The following is an 18079-nucleotide window of genomic DNA, read 5'->3' as shown; positions in this document are numbered from 1 at the left end:
TTAACCGACTGAGCCACCCAGGCACCCCTATTTATGCAGAAATTATTACCTGAGTGACAAGAATAATAACCAGAGATGTTATTCTCCAAGGATGAAAAAATCCAGTGAAGTATCAAAACTAGTATAGAAACTATGTCCTAATCTTCAGAAGATAAGCCCTCAAGCTTTTCACAGCACATTTGTAACACAATTCAAAGCCTTTCAATGATTTTGGTGTATCAGGTAACAGAAAACTGTACAGTAAAATCACTTTTAAAATATATATCATAAAAAAAGGGGAATTTCTTTATAACATGGACTTCAGAGATGAAAGACAAATTTGAGCTTAAAACATGCAAAAGAATTTGAATTGTATTTAGTAGTTTTAGTGGAGGAGATTTCCAGATACTCCCCAAAACAGTCACTTTTTGTAGCACACTCGTGTTTCTGATTTTGCAGATACTCAGGCAATGGGTAGTCAAAGAAATGCTGGAAAGGACTTTCCACCGTGGGCAAAAACAATAAAGTATATGTAAAGATACTCACAGAGGGACTTTATCATCCATTTTCCTCTGGTATTCATCTATATACCCTGGTCACAGATGATAGTTTCCTAAAGGCTCCTTTCTTTATTCTTGCCACCTATTCTCCTGAGAAAGTAAATTTGCTTATTCCACAAGCAATTATTTAGCACCTTCAACGTGCAAGCCTAGAACTGTATGCATTGCCTGGGCTGAAAGGGACAAACAGTATGGCTAATGGTAATACACTACAATTATTGAAGGACTTAATTTTACTCTAACTTTTTACATCAGAGCTTTATACATAATTGTATTAGACTATTTTTTTTTAATTTTTTTTCAATGTTTTTACTTATTTTTGGGACAGAGAGAGACAGAGCATGAACGGGGGAGGGGCAGAGAGAGAGGGAGACACAGAATCGGAAACAGGCTCCAGGCTCTGAGCCATCAGCCCAGAGCCTGACGCGGGGCTCGAACTCATGGAGCGCGAGATCATGACCTGGCTGAAGTCAGACGCCTAACCGACTGCGCCACCCAGGCGCCCCTGTATTAGACTATTTTTAAATGTTAAAATTAGTTGTTCACTTACCTTTGAGTTCCACTAACAATGGAAGTGTCACGAAGAATAAAATAGCTTAAATTCAATTATAAGGAAGGAAACATGGAAGGATTTAATCACAAACGAGACAAACAACCCTGAAAATCCAGAGTGATTGTATAGTATAAAGTCTAGCTTCAGAACTCTAATCTTTTTGGATCACAAACCTTTGTGAAAAGCAGCTTCTGACAGGGCTCCCAATAATCCCCAACTGTTGGTATCCACAGCCTTGTTAATCTCCCCCCTTGAGTAAGAGCTGAACTTAGCACTTGCTTCTAAAGAAGCAAATATGGCAGGGTTCCTGGGTAGCTCAGTAGGTTAAGTGCCTGACTCTTGATTTCAGCTCAGGTCATGATCTCATGGTTCTTGAGATCTAGCCCCAAGTTGGGGCTGCTTGGGATGCTCTCCCCTGCCTCTCCCCTACTTACATGTGCACCCGCTCTTGCACTCTCTCAAAAATAAATAAATATAAAAAAATAAAGAAGCAGGGGCGCCTGGGTGGCTCAGTGGGTTGAGCGACCGACTTCAACTCAGGTCATGATCTCACAGCTTGTGAGTTCGAGCCCCACGTCGGGCTCTGTGCTGACAGCTCAGAGCCTGGGGCCTGCTTCAGATTCTGTGTCTCCCTCTCTCTCTGCCCCTAACCCACTCACATTCTATCTCTGTCTCTCTCAAAAATAAATAAACATTAAAAAAATAAAATAAAAAATAAAAAAGCAAATTTGGCAAAAGTGAAGGGCTATCTATTGTGTGATTAGGTTACAAAAGACCACAAAAGAGGGTAAGTGCTCTCTCTTACCCTCTAGCTCTCCCTGATGAAGCATGCTGCCATGTTATAAGAAACTCTATAAAGAGGCCCATGTAGTAAGGAACCAAGGGAAGCCTTCACCAATAAATAGCTCACAGTGAACCGAATCCTGCCAACAACCATGTGGCCAGGAAGGGAATCCTCCCTAATCCAACCTTGAGGTGACTGCTGCCTTCTGAGAGGTGGAGCCAGAGGACCCAGCTAACCTATACCTGAATTCCTGACCCACAGAAAGTAATGATCAATGTGTACTGCTGTACGCTGCTAAATTTTGGAGTAACTTGTTACACAGCAATAGATAACTAGCATATATCCCCTCTGAAGAAAAGTACATCTGTAGGGGCGCCTGGGGGGCTCAGTCAGTTGAGCGTCTGACTCTTGGTTTCGGCTCAGGTCATGTCATGGCTTGTGAGTTTCAGCCCTGTGTGAGGCTCCACGCTGGCAGCACGGAGCCTGCTTGAGATCCTCTCTCTGCCCTTTCCCTGCTCACACCCTCTCTCAAAAAAAATTAATGAACTTAAAAAAAATAATAAAAGAGGGGTTCCTGGGTGGCTCAGTCAGTTGGGCATCCAACTTCAGCTCAGGTCATGATCTCATGGCTCGTGAGTTCAGGCCCCAGGTCAGACTCTGTGCTGACAGCTCAGAGCCTGGAGCTGCTTCAGATTCTGTGTCTCCCTCTCTCTCTGCCCCTCCCCTGCTCCTGCTCTGTCTCTCTGTCTCTCAAAAATGAACATTAAAAAAAAAACAAAAAAATTTTTTTTAATTAAAAAAAAGAAAAGTATAGAAGTTTACAAATTCTGGCACATATTATGGGGAAATAGGAAGCCTCTCTGAAGTCCACCAATAGAACTCCTAGTGGTCCAGGATCCCAGATCAAGAAACTTCTGATATGATAAACTCTAAACAATATACATAAAAGTCCTGCAGAAAATCAACTTAATTATGCTAGTAACTTAACAAATGTCAGAATACCTTCTTTCCATACAGTATTGCTAAGAAAGTTCAATTATTTTAAATACAAGCTGATATCTTAGTACCACTATTACCAAAGGTAAAATCAAGTCAAGTTATACCAAATCATTATTTTCAATAATGTATTTCATAGATACTAAATAAGTACTGAGGATAAAATAATGACTAAACACCATCCTAACTTTGAGAATTTTCCTGTTCAGTGTGTGAGAAACATAGGCACACACAAAATAGCTATTATAAGACTTGGGAGTACAAATAAAGAATTGTATATGGTATCTACTCATGAAAATGACTTTAATGAATTTTAATTATAAAGTAATTTAAAAAAATACCTGTACTGTTTTCCCAAGTCCCATGTCATCACCAAGAATACATCCTTTTCCTTGGATGAAGTGTGCATAGAGAAACTGGGCTCCTTCCCTTTGGTAGTCTCTCAAATACCTGTTAATAGTATAAGGAATAGAGTCTCCGTCTTCAGATAATGGAAAAGCAACGGCAGATGATGGAAATTTTCGGTCTGGGAAATAAGGTTTTTCCAAATCTTCATCATCAAATATAAAATTCCTGGAGCAATCTTTAACAGATTTAACTTCATGAATTCTTTTAAGAGGTACTTTCCTTTCTTGAAAATCTGAATATAAGATGATTGCAAATGATTTCCCATTTTCATCCACTGTGACAGATTTTATGCTTGCTTCACAAAGTGTCTCATTATCTGGAGAAGGGGCAAGACATCTTTCTCCTGGATGCCATATGTCTGTAATAATACAGAAGAAAATAAAATGTTCAAATATAACTTATAAAGTAACCCCCCATTTAACCACTGCTATGAGAAAAAAAAATGTAACTCACACAAATACCCTTTCCAAATTACTGAAACAAGATAAGTTGTAACACATATAGATATCTTCCTAAAATATATTATCAGATATTCTCCTATAATAATCAGAATAAAGGGTATATAATTTATTTCCAGTTGTTCTCACCCTGGCTGTGTGTCATAATCTCCTCAAACATGCTTGAACACTAAACCACAGTGGTTTAGCGGATATGGGCCATGGGCATCTGGTTTTATTACTTTGGCAGATATTGTTGAATTCAAAGGCTGATTCTGATTCACAGCCATGGTTGAGAACCACTGACTGAGATATTCATGATGATTCATGAACATTATATATATTATTCATGATATGATAGACTAATAGTAAACGGGACTTGATAATGAGTAAGCTAAAATCCTCTAGACAGCAACACTTTTGTGATTCTTGTGTCTGCTTTTTTAGTTATCCCATCGCCTTTCTCTGGAGACAGCTGTTTCTTCTTATCGTCAATATTGCTGCTTCTAAACCATTGCTTGAAATTGTATACAATTAACCAAGGCAATCTCCAGTTCAACTACAAAGTTATGTGTGCCAGCTTTGTCACAGCTTTCTTCCCTTCTAGGTTTTGAAGGGTTCCAGTTCTTAAAAAAGAGATGAATTCTAAGATCTCTTTCTGCTAAGATTCTATTACTGTTTGAAAATTCTGACCCTTTTCTATATGTGTATTTATCCCATCCTTAATTGTACAGCTTTCTGTTTTATTTTCTATTCAGAAAATACAGCACTATGACTAGGGAGGGGAATATCTTTAGAGCATACAGCTAGTATAATTAAAAGACATGAATAGAGGAAATAAAGTAAAAATAATTTTCTAAATGGAATTTCTTATAACAAGAACTCCAGAGGAATCATATGGCTACAAGTGTATGAATAATAGGAATTTTTTTTTTTTCTTAAGTAGGCCTCACACCCAGTGTGGAGCCTAATGCCAGGCTTGAATTTACCATCTTAATTGCAGAATTAAGACCTGAGCTGAGATCAAGGAGTTGGATGCTTAACTGACTGAGCCACCCCAAGTACCCCACTCAAATCAGACGATTATTGGTAGTTTCTTAGGGTCTTTCCAATGATTTCTTGTTAGGTTTTTATGACATTCATGATTATAATATGACTCGTATATCTATACTGTCTTAAGCATGAATAGCTCACTAAGCTATTCCTCATTGATTGTTCCTCAAAAGTAAAGTCATTATTCCTACCAACTTTAGTAAGGTTGTTTTACATAACAATCAGAAGTACACCAAGAAAAATCTGTTCTCCTACTCTGATCTCTGGATCCACACAATTTGAGAATTGTCACACAATTCTAAAAACATAGTTTAACGTGAAACTAAAACCTGGATCCACCGTAGAGGGCTAACAGATAGATCTGTGGGCTCTATTTTCATAACAGTACTGTTTGAGCCTTCAAACCTCTATTAACCCCTATAGCAATTCTTAACACACTTCTGTTTCACATGATTTGTTTGCCTATCCAGAAAATGCTTTTTAATTTTTAGGCTTAAGTCATTAATGTGTGTACTATTCAATGTATGTTTTAACATCAATTATCTGCCAAATACTGTACCACACAATAGGTATAAAATGAAAAAAACCAATGTCAAAAATAATGATTAAACCTTACTCAGAACTAGTCTTTCCTAATCTCGTTAAATGGCATCATCACCTAGCCAACTTGTCATGGTAGAAAACATTCAGCCAGTCCTTATTCCTCTTTTTATATTACTCCCTACATTCACCACCTCAGAAAGTTCTGCTGGTTCTACCTCAAAATATATCACTTTCCTTCATCATGCTACCACCTCTCTAAAACAACTGTTGGCAAACTTTTTCTGTAAAGAGTCAGATTTTAGCTATTTGTTATTTTAGTTTTGCAGACTATACTGTCTCCTACCCTTGTAACACAAAAGCAGGGACAGAAAACACATAAACAAATGTGCCTGGTTAGTTTGAGGGAAGGCTGGAATCTCTCTGTATCAAACTCTAAAACAAATAGTTTAAACTGGGAGGATTTCCTGTTGGATTGGAGAGTCATCTTTAACTTCGTTTCCTCCTGTCCTTCATTCCAAACTGGCCTCCTCGCTGTTCCTCAACCATGGCAAGCATGCTCCCACCTCAGGGCCCCAGAGCATTCTTTCTGTTCCTTCCACCTGCACTCTCCCAAAATACAAATGACTGACTCATTCACTTCATTCAGGTCTCTGCTCAAATGACATCTCCTAAGAGGTGCTTTTTCTGACCACTGAACCTAACACTCACCACCACTCTTACTTTACCCTGCTTAATTCCATTTTCAGAGAAAAATATGAAATGTTTGTTGTTTATCTCAACTTCGTTCCCTAGAGCAAGGACTTAACTTTGTTCACTGCTATATCCTGGGCACCTAGAACAATGTTTGAATCTCAAACACTTATAGAATTAACAAATACATATAGCTAACATGTGAAGACTGATGTGTGCCAGGCATGTGCTTTAGATGCAGTAGTTCATTTAAGCCTCACCACCACCCTTTCATTAGTTCATGTAAGTAATATTGTTAGTTTCATCTTACAAATGGTGAAACAGATAAAGGCTAACCAGCTTGCCAATGGTTACACAGCTAAAAGCTGGCAGATCCTGGATTTGAACCAAGCAATCTAACCCTGTAGCTACCACCGGTACCATTCACACATGGACGAACAAGTCCCTGGAACTGAATGGTCCCTGCCCCTTTTAACTGAGAGATGAGCATCCCAGTCCCTACAAGCTCCATTCAGCAGCTTCATTACTTAGTTCATCTGCCAGGCTTCTATGAACGCTTATATTTGTGATCCCTGAGTTATAGCGTCATCAATTCCCAGCATTCAGAGTTGAGGCTTGTTGTATAGACCTCTAAACTTCTGCTCTGAATTCTTCATCTATTTAATAAGATCGATATCTTCCTCAAAGGAAAGCATGTAGATAAACAATCAGCATATTGCTGGGCACAGCATTCAGTATCTGATAGCTTTTACTGTATCACTTTTAATAATGAAAGCTATTAATTTGGGGGGCAAGAAGGCATCCCTTTTGACCTGTAGCAGATAACCACACCCTCTTTAAACTCTCTCTTGATGGCCCGTTAAAGGTTGACCGTAAGGCTCTTACTCAGTACATCATATATTAAGCTCTTTGTGAAATAAAGTGAACTGAGTATCTCAACCTTTAGTCACCTACGTCACAAATTTCTACCATTCGCTAAGAACTGGGGCATATAAGGATAAAGAATAAACATACCATATATTTATTGAGTGCTTACTATGGGCCAGAGCTGGGTCACGTTAAGTGCTTTGCATACACCATCTTATTTAGTAATCACAAGAACTCAGCAATGATCTCAATTTTACAGATGAGGAAACTGCCCAAAGTTTCTCAGCAACTGTCAGAGCCAGCACTAGATCCAGTCTGACTCCAGAGTCCAGGTTCTCAACACCAAGTCCCAAAGAACTGGTCCCAGACTCCAGGAGCCACTCAGAAGAGCCACGGGTAAAACCCCAACCCCAAGAGAACTGGCAGGAATGGGTCCAACCCGGCGCAATAAAGACAAGTTTCTGGGCGGAGAGGTGAGCTCGGAGCTTGTTGTACCTTTGCCGGCGGTTTCCGCGCGAGGCTTGGGGGCAGAGGCATCCATCTGGCCAAGGGGAGGGGCTGGGCGGCCTGGTTGCGTAGAACACCCAACAGGAGGCAGAGGACCCCGAGGAGGCGGCAGGCGGGAAGATCACTTCCTGCAGCCCTCCGTACATCGCCCCCCTGAAGTGCGACGCCGCGGGACAAAAGGGAGCACAGGTGGGGCCCTAGAGAGAAGGGATGGCGGCGTCCGAGGCAGCGGCAGAGCCGGAGGGCGCTGTGTTGGCTGGCAAGGCGGCGCTCACCTAGTCGTCTCGAATTCGGCCAGTGGGGGAGGGGGGAACAGCAAGCCAGCAAGTGGACCCCTCACGCTCCCTCTCACAGTTGGCCCTCCCTGTCTCTACTTTCCCCAGCAATTTCCAACCCTAAATCGGAAAATCCCGCGAGATCAGGCTCCTGAACTGTCATTGGGATCTCGCGATAAGAAAATCTTGGTTCACAAGGGCGGAGCAATCTGCCTGCCATCTTTTCTCCGGGAAGCCGGTGAAAGGTTCGCGACAGTTGCAATTATCGCGAAATTTAAGATGGCTTTCCTTCCCCGCGCGGAGCTTGCGGGATACAAGGAAGCCGGAAGACAGATGTGGGCTAACACCTACCGTGGTCTTTTAAGGGCAGATCTATAGCGGGAGACCAGCTCCGCGATCGTGGCCCGCTGGTTTATGTTTGGTGCTTCCCTGTGTATGCACACGCCTTGGAACCTGAGGTGGCGAGTGATTCCCTCCTGGAGTGCTGTCTCAGCCGGGTGGATCATCCACCCGGATGCTGACGCTTCACGGCACCCACGGGAGGCTGAGTACATTCAGCGCGTTTTCTTGGGTCACACAGTAAATAAAATACAGTCCTAAGTAACCTGAGTGCAAAACCAGCAACACATGCCAGAAGTAGAAGACAAAGGTTAAAAAATACTATGAAAAGGTAAAGTGTTTTTACGTGTACCGTCTAGTTACAGTGGTTTGTGTGACACATTATGGAAAAACACTAGGCCGACTTTCGGGCTGTGTTTGTAAAAGCATCATCAGAGCAGCACGCTACTCACAAGTTAAGGGATACGGCTTATTTATACCACAAATTTTAGTGGCTTAAAACAGCCCAGAAGGATTGGGGACAAGACAAATTTATTATGGTACACTTCTGTAAGTCAGAAGTCTAACTGAGGTGTCTTGAGGCTAAAATCGAGGAATCAGCTGGATTGCATCTTTCCTGGAGGCTCTCCAGCAGAATCCCTTTCTTTGCCTTTCTACACATTCCTGCCACCTGCCTTCTATCTTCAAAGCTAGAGCTGTTGCATCTCTCTGATCCTTCCATAGTCACATCCTGGGTAAAATACTTAGATCCTAAGAGCTCTTACAAGATTGGGGCTACCGGAATAATCCAGGATAATCTTCCCATTTGAAGGACTGTACCCTCAATTACATCAGCAAATTCCTTTGCCAGGTAAAGTAATATATTCATGGGTTCCAAGATTAGGATGTGAACATTTTGGGGGGCTCATTATTCTGCCTACCAAAGGGTTTAAATGAGGAAAGCTGTATGGCTGTTTGCTTTGCAATAGATAACTATTCTTTGAGAGATACAAATAATTAGCAGTATGTTTTCATAAAACCCTTCATCTAGAATAGCACTTGTTTCTGTTTACCAACAGGCAGAAACCTTATATCTAAGAAAAACATCTAATTCATCCACTGTGTGTGAGATGTTGGCCCTCACACATCTGGAGAGGTTATGTCATTTAACCTCATTGCTTCAGTGTCCTCACCTATGATAGCAAGTACTTGGTCATAGGAAGGAATGTGTGGATTGCTATTAATGTTATTGATGGAATGCATCCTCTTGAACGTTGCATGATTCTGCATAAGCATTGCTTCATTTTAGTATTTTGGCTAATTTTAATATTTTGGTAGTATAGCTATTAGATTTATTCTAATCTATTAGATTAGAATTTTAGACTACATTCTAATTTCAAACACCATGGACTGTAAGGCATATTATTTAGGTACAGCCAAAAAAAAGAAAAACTGCTCTTTATATAAATTGTAACTCTTAATTTTTAACATGCATCCTGATACTGGAAATCTTTTTTTTTTTTTTAATGTTTATTTTTGAGGGAGAGAGAGACAGAGTGTGAGCAGGGGAGGGGCAGAGACAGAGGGAGACACAGAATCCAAAGCAGGTTCCAGGCTCTGAGCTGTCAGCACAGAGCCCAATGCAGGGTTCGAACCCACAGGCTGTGAGATCATGACCTAAACTGAAGTCGGACGCTCAACCAACTGAGCCACCCAGGTGCTCCCTAGAAATTTTTAAACATAGGAAAAAAATTTGCTTCTTGGAACTGATGAAATACATCTGTTATACTTAAACTCTTTTCAAAATTGTTTCTAAAATCAATGGCGATTGGAAATTTCAACCAAGCTTACTTTTTCTTTTTACAACTACCAGAGAAGTTTGATGTATTCCCCAACTGAAATAACTAGTTGTGTAATACTTACTCTTCCAGAAGTCTACTAATTTAAGATCTTGATCTTTAAAAATCAAGTGGTAAGACAAAACCAGAAGTAAATTTTTTATTTTTTATTTATTTATTTTTTTAAGTAGGCTCCACACGCAGCATGGAGCCCAGTGCAGGGCCTAAACTCACAACTCTGAGGTCAAGACCTAAGCTGAGATCAAGAGTCAGACGCTTAACTGACTGAGCCATCTAGGTGCCCCAGAATTTTTATTTTATTTATTATTTTTAAAAAATATTTAATATTTATTTATTTTCGATAGAGACAGAGAGAGTGTGAGTGGGGTAGGGGCAGAGAGAGAGGGAGATACAGAATCCAAAGCAGGCTCCAGGCTCTGAGTCAGCTCAGAGCTTAATACGAAGCTCAAACTCATGAACGGTGAGATCATGACCTGAGCCAAAGTCAGATGCTCAACCCACTGAGTCACTCAGGCACCCCTAAATTTTTATTTTAATGAAAGAGATCATCTGGTTGAAGGAATATTCTTGTGACTAACAAAGGAAGAGGGGTCTTCAGTTTCTGAGTATTTATTTTTTAACCTCACCACCATGTTTGTAATGCATAGTGAAGCAGAAAAAATCATGACATAAAAATATGTTTTAATGGGGCGCCTGGGTGGCTCAGTCAGTTGAGCGTCCGACTTCAGCTCAGGTCATGATCTCACAGCTCATGAGTTCTAGCCCCGCGTCAGGCTCTGTGCTGACAGCTTGGAGCCTGCAGCCTGCTTCGGATTCTGTGCCTCCCTCTCTCTCTGCCCCAACCCACTCGCATTCTGTCTCTGTCTCTCTCAAAAATAAATAAACATCAAAACAAAAATTTTTTTAAATATGTTTTAGTGAATTAGATGCTTCACAAAATTAGATATCCTTAAACATCCCTTCTCCCAGGTAACAATAGCTGTTGTCTGAGGTCATTGCAATGACGTCCTTTTCTAGGTGCTGGTGTTATAAACATCTAACACTGTAATACTAATCACTGCAAAGTGAAATTCAAAGTCTTGGGAAATACTTGGGAATTCCTGAAGCCAATATAAAAAATAAAAAAGGATCTAGCAAAATTAAGCCTATTAAAACAAAAAGAGGGGGCGCCTGGGTGGCTCAGTCGGTTGAGCGTCCAACTTCAGCTCGGGTCATGATCTCGCGGTCTGTGGGTTCGAGCCCTGCGTTGGGCTCTGTGCTGGACAGCTCAGAGCCTGGAGCCTGCTTCTGATTCTGTGTCTCCCTTTCTCTCTGCCCCTCCCCCACTCATGCTCAGTCTCTCTCTGTCTCAGAAATAAATAAATATTAAAAAACAAAAACAAAAACAACAAAAAGAGAAGAAGCACAGATGACGATAACAAAGACATTTCAAAAGAATATTACTTCGATATCAAAGAGGCCCTTGAGAAAGATGATTAAACCTTCTAATATTTTACCAAAAAGTCTTTCTTTATGCTTACACTGCAAAATTCGAACATATATCTATATGTGGTTCATAAACCTCCAAAATTGTGAGTTAATTAATCAGAAGGGCTCAAGAAAAAAATAGGTGTTTCAGTCCATTTGTGCTGCTGTAACAATACCACAGTCTGGATATCTGATAAACAACAGGAATTTATTTCTCACAGTTCTGGAGGCTGGGAAATCCAAGATGAAGGCATGAGTGAGCATGGTTGTGTTCTGGTGAGGCCCCTTTTCCTGGTTCATAGCTGGCAACTTCTTGATATATCTTCATATGGTGGAAGGGGCCAGAGAACTCTGTGGTATCTCTTTTTTTAAGGGCACGAATCCTATTCATGAATACTCCACATATGTGTGCAACATCACATTGGGCATTAGGATTTCAGCATATGAATTTTGAGGGGACACCAACATTCAGGCCATAGCAATATGAAAACTTTGAATAAGAAATTCTTAGTTAGATGATTTTAAGTTGTAGCATTTCTCTCTTGATATAATGTTCCAGCCACTGTATCAAGGGAAAGAAAGGGAGAAGAGATGAGTAATTTCTTGTTCTTACTCATCTAGGCATGGTAGAAATAGATATGTTCTTTACCAATAAATGATCTACACCCTGAAGTTTCAACAGTTATTCAACAGTATTAATATACCTAACATTACTGAACTGTAAAGTTAAAAATGATTAAGAAGGTAAATTTTGTGCGTGTGTGTGTGTGGGGGGGTGGTAACTGCAATTGAAAAACAAACAAACAAACAAACAACTAAAGACCTGAGTCAACAGAAGGACAATTTAAGACTTGACCAAGTGTAGTGAAAGATCCGTAGTAAATGGCAGTACTAGGAATATAATGAGTATTGTTACATCTTGAGTCTTCACCAATGCCATTTTTACTTCATAGACTCATTTAACATTAAAACTTGAGGAAATCTCAGAGATCCCTTGATCCAATGTTCTAATTTGAAGATAATAAGGTAATTTGAAGGGCACCTGGCTGGCTCAGTTGGAAAAGCATGCTACTCTAGATCTTGGGGTCATGAGTTTGAGCCCCATGTTGTGCATAGAGATTATTTAAAAAAAAAAACTTAAAAAAAGAAAATGTTTAAAGATAATAAGATAGTTTGAGAAACATTAGCATATTTTCCCCAAGGTTGCAAATAGCAAAGTCAGGACTAGAACATGATTCCTCATTCTCATTCCAATATGATAGGTGTATATAAATGTTATTTCACAGGAGATATTTTTAGATTTGAAAAGTTAAAACTTTTGAGTTTGTTTCCTGTAATATTTCATATCTCATGTCATATAATAAGCCTAAAAATTCTGTAACAAAACACCAAGACCTGCAGATTGAAATACTTTTATAAAAATACTCAAAATGCATTGCTGGCTGAGCAGAAAAAAATGTAGAATACTCAGAGGCCAAAAATAAGGAGGAAACTGAAAACCAGCTTTTTTTTTTAATTTTTAACGTTTATTCATTTTTGAGAGACAGAGCATGAGCGGGGAAGGGGCAGAGAGAGGGAGACACAGAATCTGAAACAGGCTCCAGGCTCTGAGCTGTCAGCACAGAGCCCAACGTGGGGCTCAAACTCATGAACTGTGAGATCCTGACCTGAGCTAAAGTCTGACGCTCAACCACCAAGCCACCCAGGCGCCCCTGGAAACCAGCTTTTTAAGCTGACACTTATGCCACTGCTGTCCTGGAGGCATTTGCCCATCTCAGTTACAGAAAAGGTCTGAGTTTTATCTGTCCTATGGGGACAGAAGACATGATCTTAACCTCTTACAAGGTCGCAAATTGTAACTGAGACCCTCATTTGAAATCAGACGCCCTGAAAGGCCACTCTGTCAGTGAAATACTGGGTAGAAGAAAATCTGGACAGCAGAAATGGGGGAAGATGAAGAAAAGTGACTTGTCTGTCTTGGCATCGGCTCTTCCAACAGGGTGTGCGTGTGTGTGAATTTCCTTTGATATTTTGACACCACCGCCGTGCCCTCAAATGGATTTAGGATTTGAATTCATATAACCTGTATGATCTAGGAAACTCCAAGCCAAGGTAATAATGTAGTGCCAGGTTAATTGCATCCAGGCTGGTAAAAAGAAGCAAGCTCATGCTCTCTAAAGGAAAACAAAGATTTGTTAAAACAAAGATTTCTCAGGGCGCCTCGGTGGCTCAGTCAGTTGAGCATCTGACTCTTGATCTCGACTCAGGTCAAGATTTCACCATTCACGAGATCAAGCCCCGTGTCCAGCTCTGTGCTGACAGCATGGAGCCTGCTTGGGACTCTCTCTCCCTGTTTATCTTCCTATCCCCTACTTGCTCTCTCTCTCTTAAAATAAATGAATAAGCTTAAATAAATAAATAAATAAATGTCCCTCAAAGTTCTCAGAGATAAATCCCAAACAATTTACAATCCCCAAACTGCAAAACATGCACAAAACAAGCCACCATGAACAAAAGCCAGGAAGGAAAACATGCAACAGAAATAGACTCTTAGTAAGTTCAGTTAACAGAAGTATTAGATACAAGTGTTTTTGTGTATGTGTGATTAAAATATTTACTGATATTTTTGGAAGTGGAACTGAAAACATGAGAAAAAAAAAAGACACTGTCAGAAAACAGCAAATAGATTTGTTAAAAGAACCAGAGCTTCTGGAAATGAAAATTTTATTATTGATATTTCAAACTCTATGGTAAATTAAACAGCAGATTAAACACACCCTAATAGAGAATTCATGAACTGAAATATCTAAAGAAGTGACTCCAAGTGCAGAGTAGAAAGTCACGTCAATGGAAAATACAAAAGAAAAGTTAAAAGAAATGCAGGCTAGAATTGAATTTTCACAAGTAATGAATAGAAAGGCTGAGAGGAAAAAATATTGAAAGAAATGATAGTTGAAAATTCAGAATCAGTCAGGAATCATAAGGACTTAAGAGCAATACAAAGAAAAAGATCAGTAGTTAGAACATTGTAGTAAAATAACAGAAGCAACAAAGAATCTTGGAAGCAGCCATTAGAAAAGACAGATTACCTGTCTAAAATAGAATGACAGTTTGATAACAGTTAACTGATAGCAGTTAATAGTAACAAGAAAGCCAGAAGACACTGGGATAGTAATTTCAAAGTGCAAAGAAAATAACTATCAACCTAGAATTTTATAGTCAGCTTAACCATAATGAGCAAAACAAGAATATTTTCAGACAAAACAAAACACCTATGGACTCTCACTACAGGCCTTTTTTAAGGATTTTGAACTAAAAAAAAAAAATCTGAAATGTAAGAATGATTAAGCCTAACAAAATGAACAAATAACCATTGACTGTATAAAATTATAACTGATGATGTAATTTGGATATATAAAAAATAAAGGAAAATTAAAACACTGGACAGATATAACTTAAAAATATGATAACAGTGGAAGACTTTAAGATGTTGAGATAAAGAGAAGAGATATTGATCAATTTTACTGACCGGAGTATTCACGTTGTCAGAGTATATGTAATGGAATAGTAAAGGAATACATAAGTTCTTAATAAAAATGTGGGTAATAAAGTTCAATTAATCCAATACAAGGCAGGAAAGGAGGGAAAAAAGCAAAAGCACAATTAATAACACAAAATAGGAAAAATTCTTGCATTTCAGTAAAAGTGATAATGTCTTAAACAGATTAAAATTTTTGGTAAAAGTGGCACTCAGATTGGATAAAAACTAAATCCAGCTACATGTCACCTATAAGATATAAACTACATCTATCTACATGTCACTTATAAGATATACACTTAACAAAATAAAGGCAAGGTTGGGACTTTGCCTATATTAAACCAGATATAATAGAGAAATAGTAGAGAAAAAGAGTTAAAGTAGCTAAGAATATTAATATCAGACAAAGCAAGCTTTAATGTAAAATGCATTAAATATAAAGAAATTAAACACATAAATGATAAAAATCTTAGTTTGCCAAAGAGGTAAAAAGTTTTCAATGTATCATCACCTCTTAACAGTCCCAAATATATGAAAGTTGTCAGAATTTCAAGGGGTAATTGATAAATCCACAAACATGGTAGGAATTTTTAATATTATTCACAATAATTGAAAACTAAGAAGAAAAGTAGAATCAAGCCACACAATTAACAGTCTTCATCTAATAGACATATATAGAATATTCCATTCTACTGTTAGAGAATAAACATCTTCACAAGCACATAGGGAACACACATAAAAATTGGCCATGAATGTGTTATCAAGCAAGTCTCAACAGCTTTCCAGCAATCTGCTTCATACAGATCACATTCTCTGATCCCATGAATTGTTATGAGTCAACATTTAAAAAATAATTTTTTAAGGTTATATATTTGGAAATTTAAAAACACTTCTAAATAACTTAGAGGTAAAGAAAAAAATCATCGTGGAAATTAGAAAATAATTGTACAGCAGAATTTAAAACATGTTTTTAGGCTCTTTCAGCTGAAGCCATACTAAGACAAACCCCACATATTAATGTAAGATAGTCTTCCATATAATACTTCCAAAGAAATTCACCAGCATAGATTTTATGATCCTAACTCTTCATCTACATTGACGATACAAAAGGGTTGGATGAGAAGAATTGGAAGAAGGGAATGGGAGATTAGAGAAAGAGATTGATAAGGCTATTGCAGTACTAAGTCCCACACTTCAAGAAAAACAAAAGTGATTCAGAGGAATCACTTGCAAAGTTTAATATGCATCCCCTGGAATATGTGGGACATGGGGGGGGGGGGCATTTGCCTCAAACCTTAGAAATCTGAAGGACAAGTACTGTGGTTGGCTAACTGCCCTGAAGTTGAATAAGAAAAGTTGAGGCATTGGGGGGCCACCTTACAAAAGATGACAAAAAGATACACATTTCCCCTGGAGCAGTGGTAGGTCTTGGGTGAGAGGAAGCCAGCAGAGACTTCAAGATGACCCTATTTGGGGCCCTGGATAGCCTGTGCCTAGGGGTAAAGCAGTGACTGAAGAACAGAGAAAAGCATCCTGTGAGAGGAAGATGTTTAAGGAGAGCCTATGCAATTTCATGGCAGTTAAGTAAGACCTTTGCTGTTCCTTACTTTATCTCCTTTTCCCAGGATCAATCCTGAAAAAGTCAGAAGCAGCTTAGTAAGTAGGGGCAGAAGGCAGAGGCATAATTCTTATGAAACAAGCAGTCATCCCCACTTTTTTCACGGCACACAACTCATCTGAGGCAGATATGAGCTCTGGTAGAGGAAGACATTTAGGTTTGAATGAGTGTAGAAATCTTAATTTTAATATCACAGTCGACTTAACTGCTAAACTGAGGCTTTCTGTTTGTCTAGTGGCTGAAACTAACCACACGATTTTTTATTGAGAGATACCAGGAAGACTCTGGTTTTTCCTAATTTTCTTTCAAGGGTATGGAGAAAAACTAGCTCTCAAAGTGGGTTTGAATGAACAGCAAATAAACGAATTTCTATTCTAATTTCGTCTCATGGGCCCTGCTGTTTCAACATCCATTAGGACTGAATAAATAATAGAAATACCACACATCAAAGCTAGTAGGAAATTAGTACTTAGGAAGTAAGAAAATGCTTATACTGAGAAAGAAGAAAAGCTGAATGATCTATACCTAAAACATAAGTTACAAAAGAACAACTAGTCCTAAAGAAAATAGAAGAAAAATAAAGAGATTAATGAAAGAATAATAAAAAATACAATAGTGATAATAAAGCCAAAGGTTAACTTCTAAAAGAATAAAAAACCAGGCAAACCACTGGTGAAATGCATCAGGAAAAAGAAAAAATACAAATAAACATTATGAATGAAAAATAGGGCAAAACTAAAGACAATTCAAAGATTAGAAAAATATGGGAGTATACTACAAATAATTTCATGCCAAAATTTTAAATGTATATTTCCTTAAAAATATATCAAAAAATAAAAAGAGGCCCTGAATGAAACTATAACTGTTAAATAACTTGAGTCAGCAATTGAAAATGTCCCTCTAAGGAAAGACCAAATCCACATGGCTACATAGGCAAATTCTTCTACTAAATATTCAAGGAAATAGATAAATTCAGTATTATTAAACTCTTCCGGAGAATAGATGAAAAGCTTCCCAACTTATTTTATTAACTTAGTGAAATCTTGACAGCAAAATCTAATAAGGACTGTATGACAAATGAAAATTACAAGGCCAACTGTAGTTATGATTACTGATGTAAAAATTCTTTAAAAAAATTTTTTTAATGTTTTTTTTTGAGAGAGAGAGAAAGCGCAAGAAGGGGCAGAGAGAGAGAGAGAGAGAGAGAGAGAGAGAGAGAGAGAGAGATACAGATACGGAATCTGAAGCAGTCTTCAGGCTCTGAGCTGTCAGCACAGAGCACAAACGCAGGGCTCGAACCCATGAACTGTGAGATCATGACCTGAACTGAAATCGGTGGCTTAACCAACTAAGCTACCCAGGCGCTCCTCAAAAATTCTAAGCGAAATATTAGTGAATCAAATCTAACGCTGAATAACAACAACAACAATAATAATGCATCATGACCAAGTTAAGTTTATCTGAGGATTTCAAGTATAGTTTCAAATTGGAATATCTAATAGTGTAATTGATTAGCAGATTAAAGGAGAAAAATTCTAAGATCATCTCAGTAGATGGGAAAATCATTTTATAATATTCAAACAAATAGCAAGATAGCAATAGAAGTAAACTTCTTTAACTTAATAAA

The 18079-nt window shown here is 38.6% G+C and overlaps 1 protein-coding gene across 2 annotated transcripts in view; it reads right to left on the bottom strand.

The window, feature by feature from the left end:
- Positions 1 to 7880, bottom strand: part of ERCC6L2 (ERCC excision repair 6 like 2) — a 134435-nt gene extending 126555 nt beyond the window's left edge. The window contains exons 1-2 of one of the 2 annotated variants that reach the window (XM_043566817.1): positions 7366 to 7880; positions 3214 to 3638 (exon numbers count right to left, since the gene is read on the bottom strand). In XM_043566817.1, coding sequence (XP_043422752.1) covers positions 3214 to 3638; positions 7366 to 7411 — 471 coding nt within the window. In that variant the 5' untranslated portion in view covers positions 7412 to 7880. The remainder of the gene's footprint in view (positions 1 to 3213; positions 3639 to 7365) is intronic. The other variant, XM_043566816.1, reaches the window with a different exon arrangement.
- Positions 7881 to 18079: the final 10199 nt, after the last annotated feature.

The sequence above is a fragment of the Prionailurus bengalensis genome, chromosome D4 (assembly GCF_016509475.1).
Source record: "Prionailurus bengalensis isolate Pbe53 chromosome D4, Fcat_Pben_1.1_paternal_pri, whole genome shotgun sequence".
Taxonomy (NCBI): domain Eukaryota; kingdom Metazoa; phylum Chordata; class Mammalia; order Carnivora; family Felidae; genus Prionailurus; species Prionailurus bengalensis.
The sequence above is the reverse complement of the archived record's forward strand: the minus strand, read 5'-3'. Positions and strand labels throughout refer to the sequence as shown.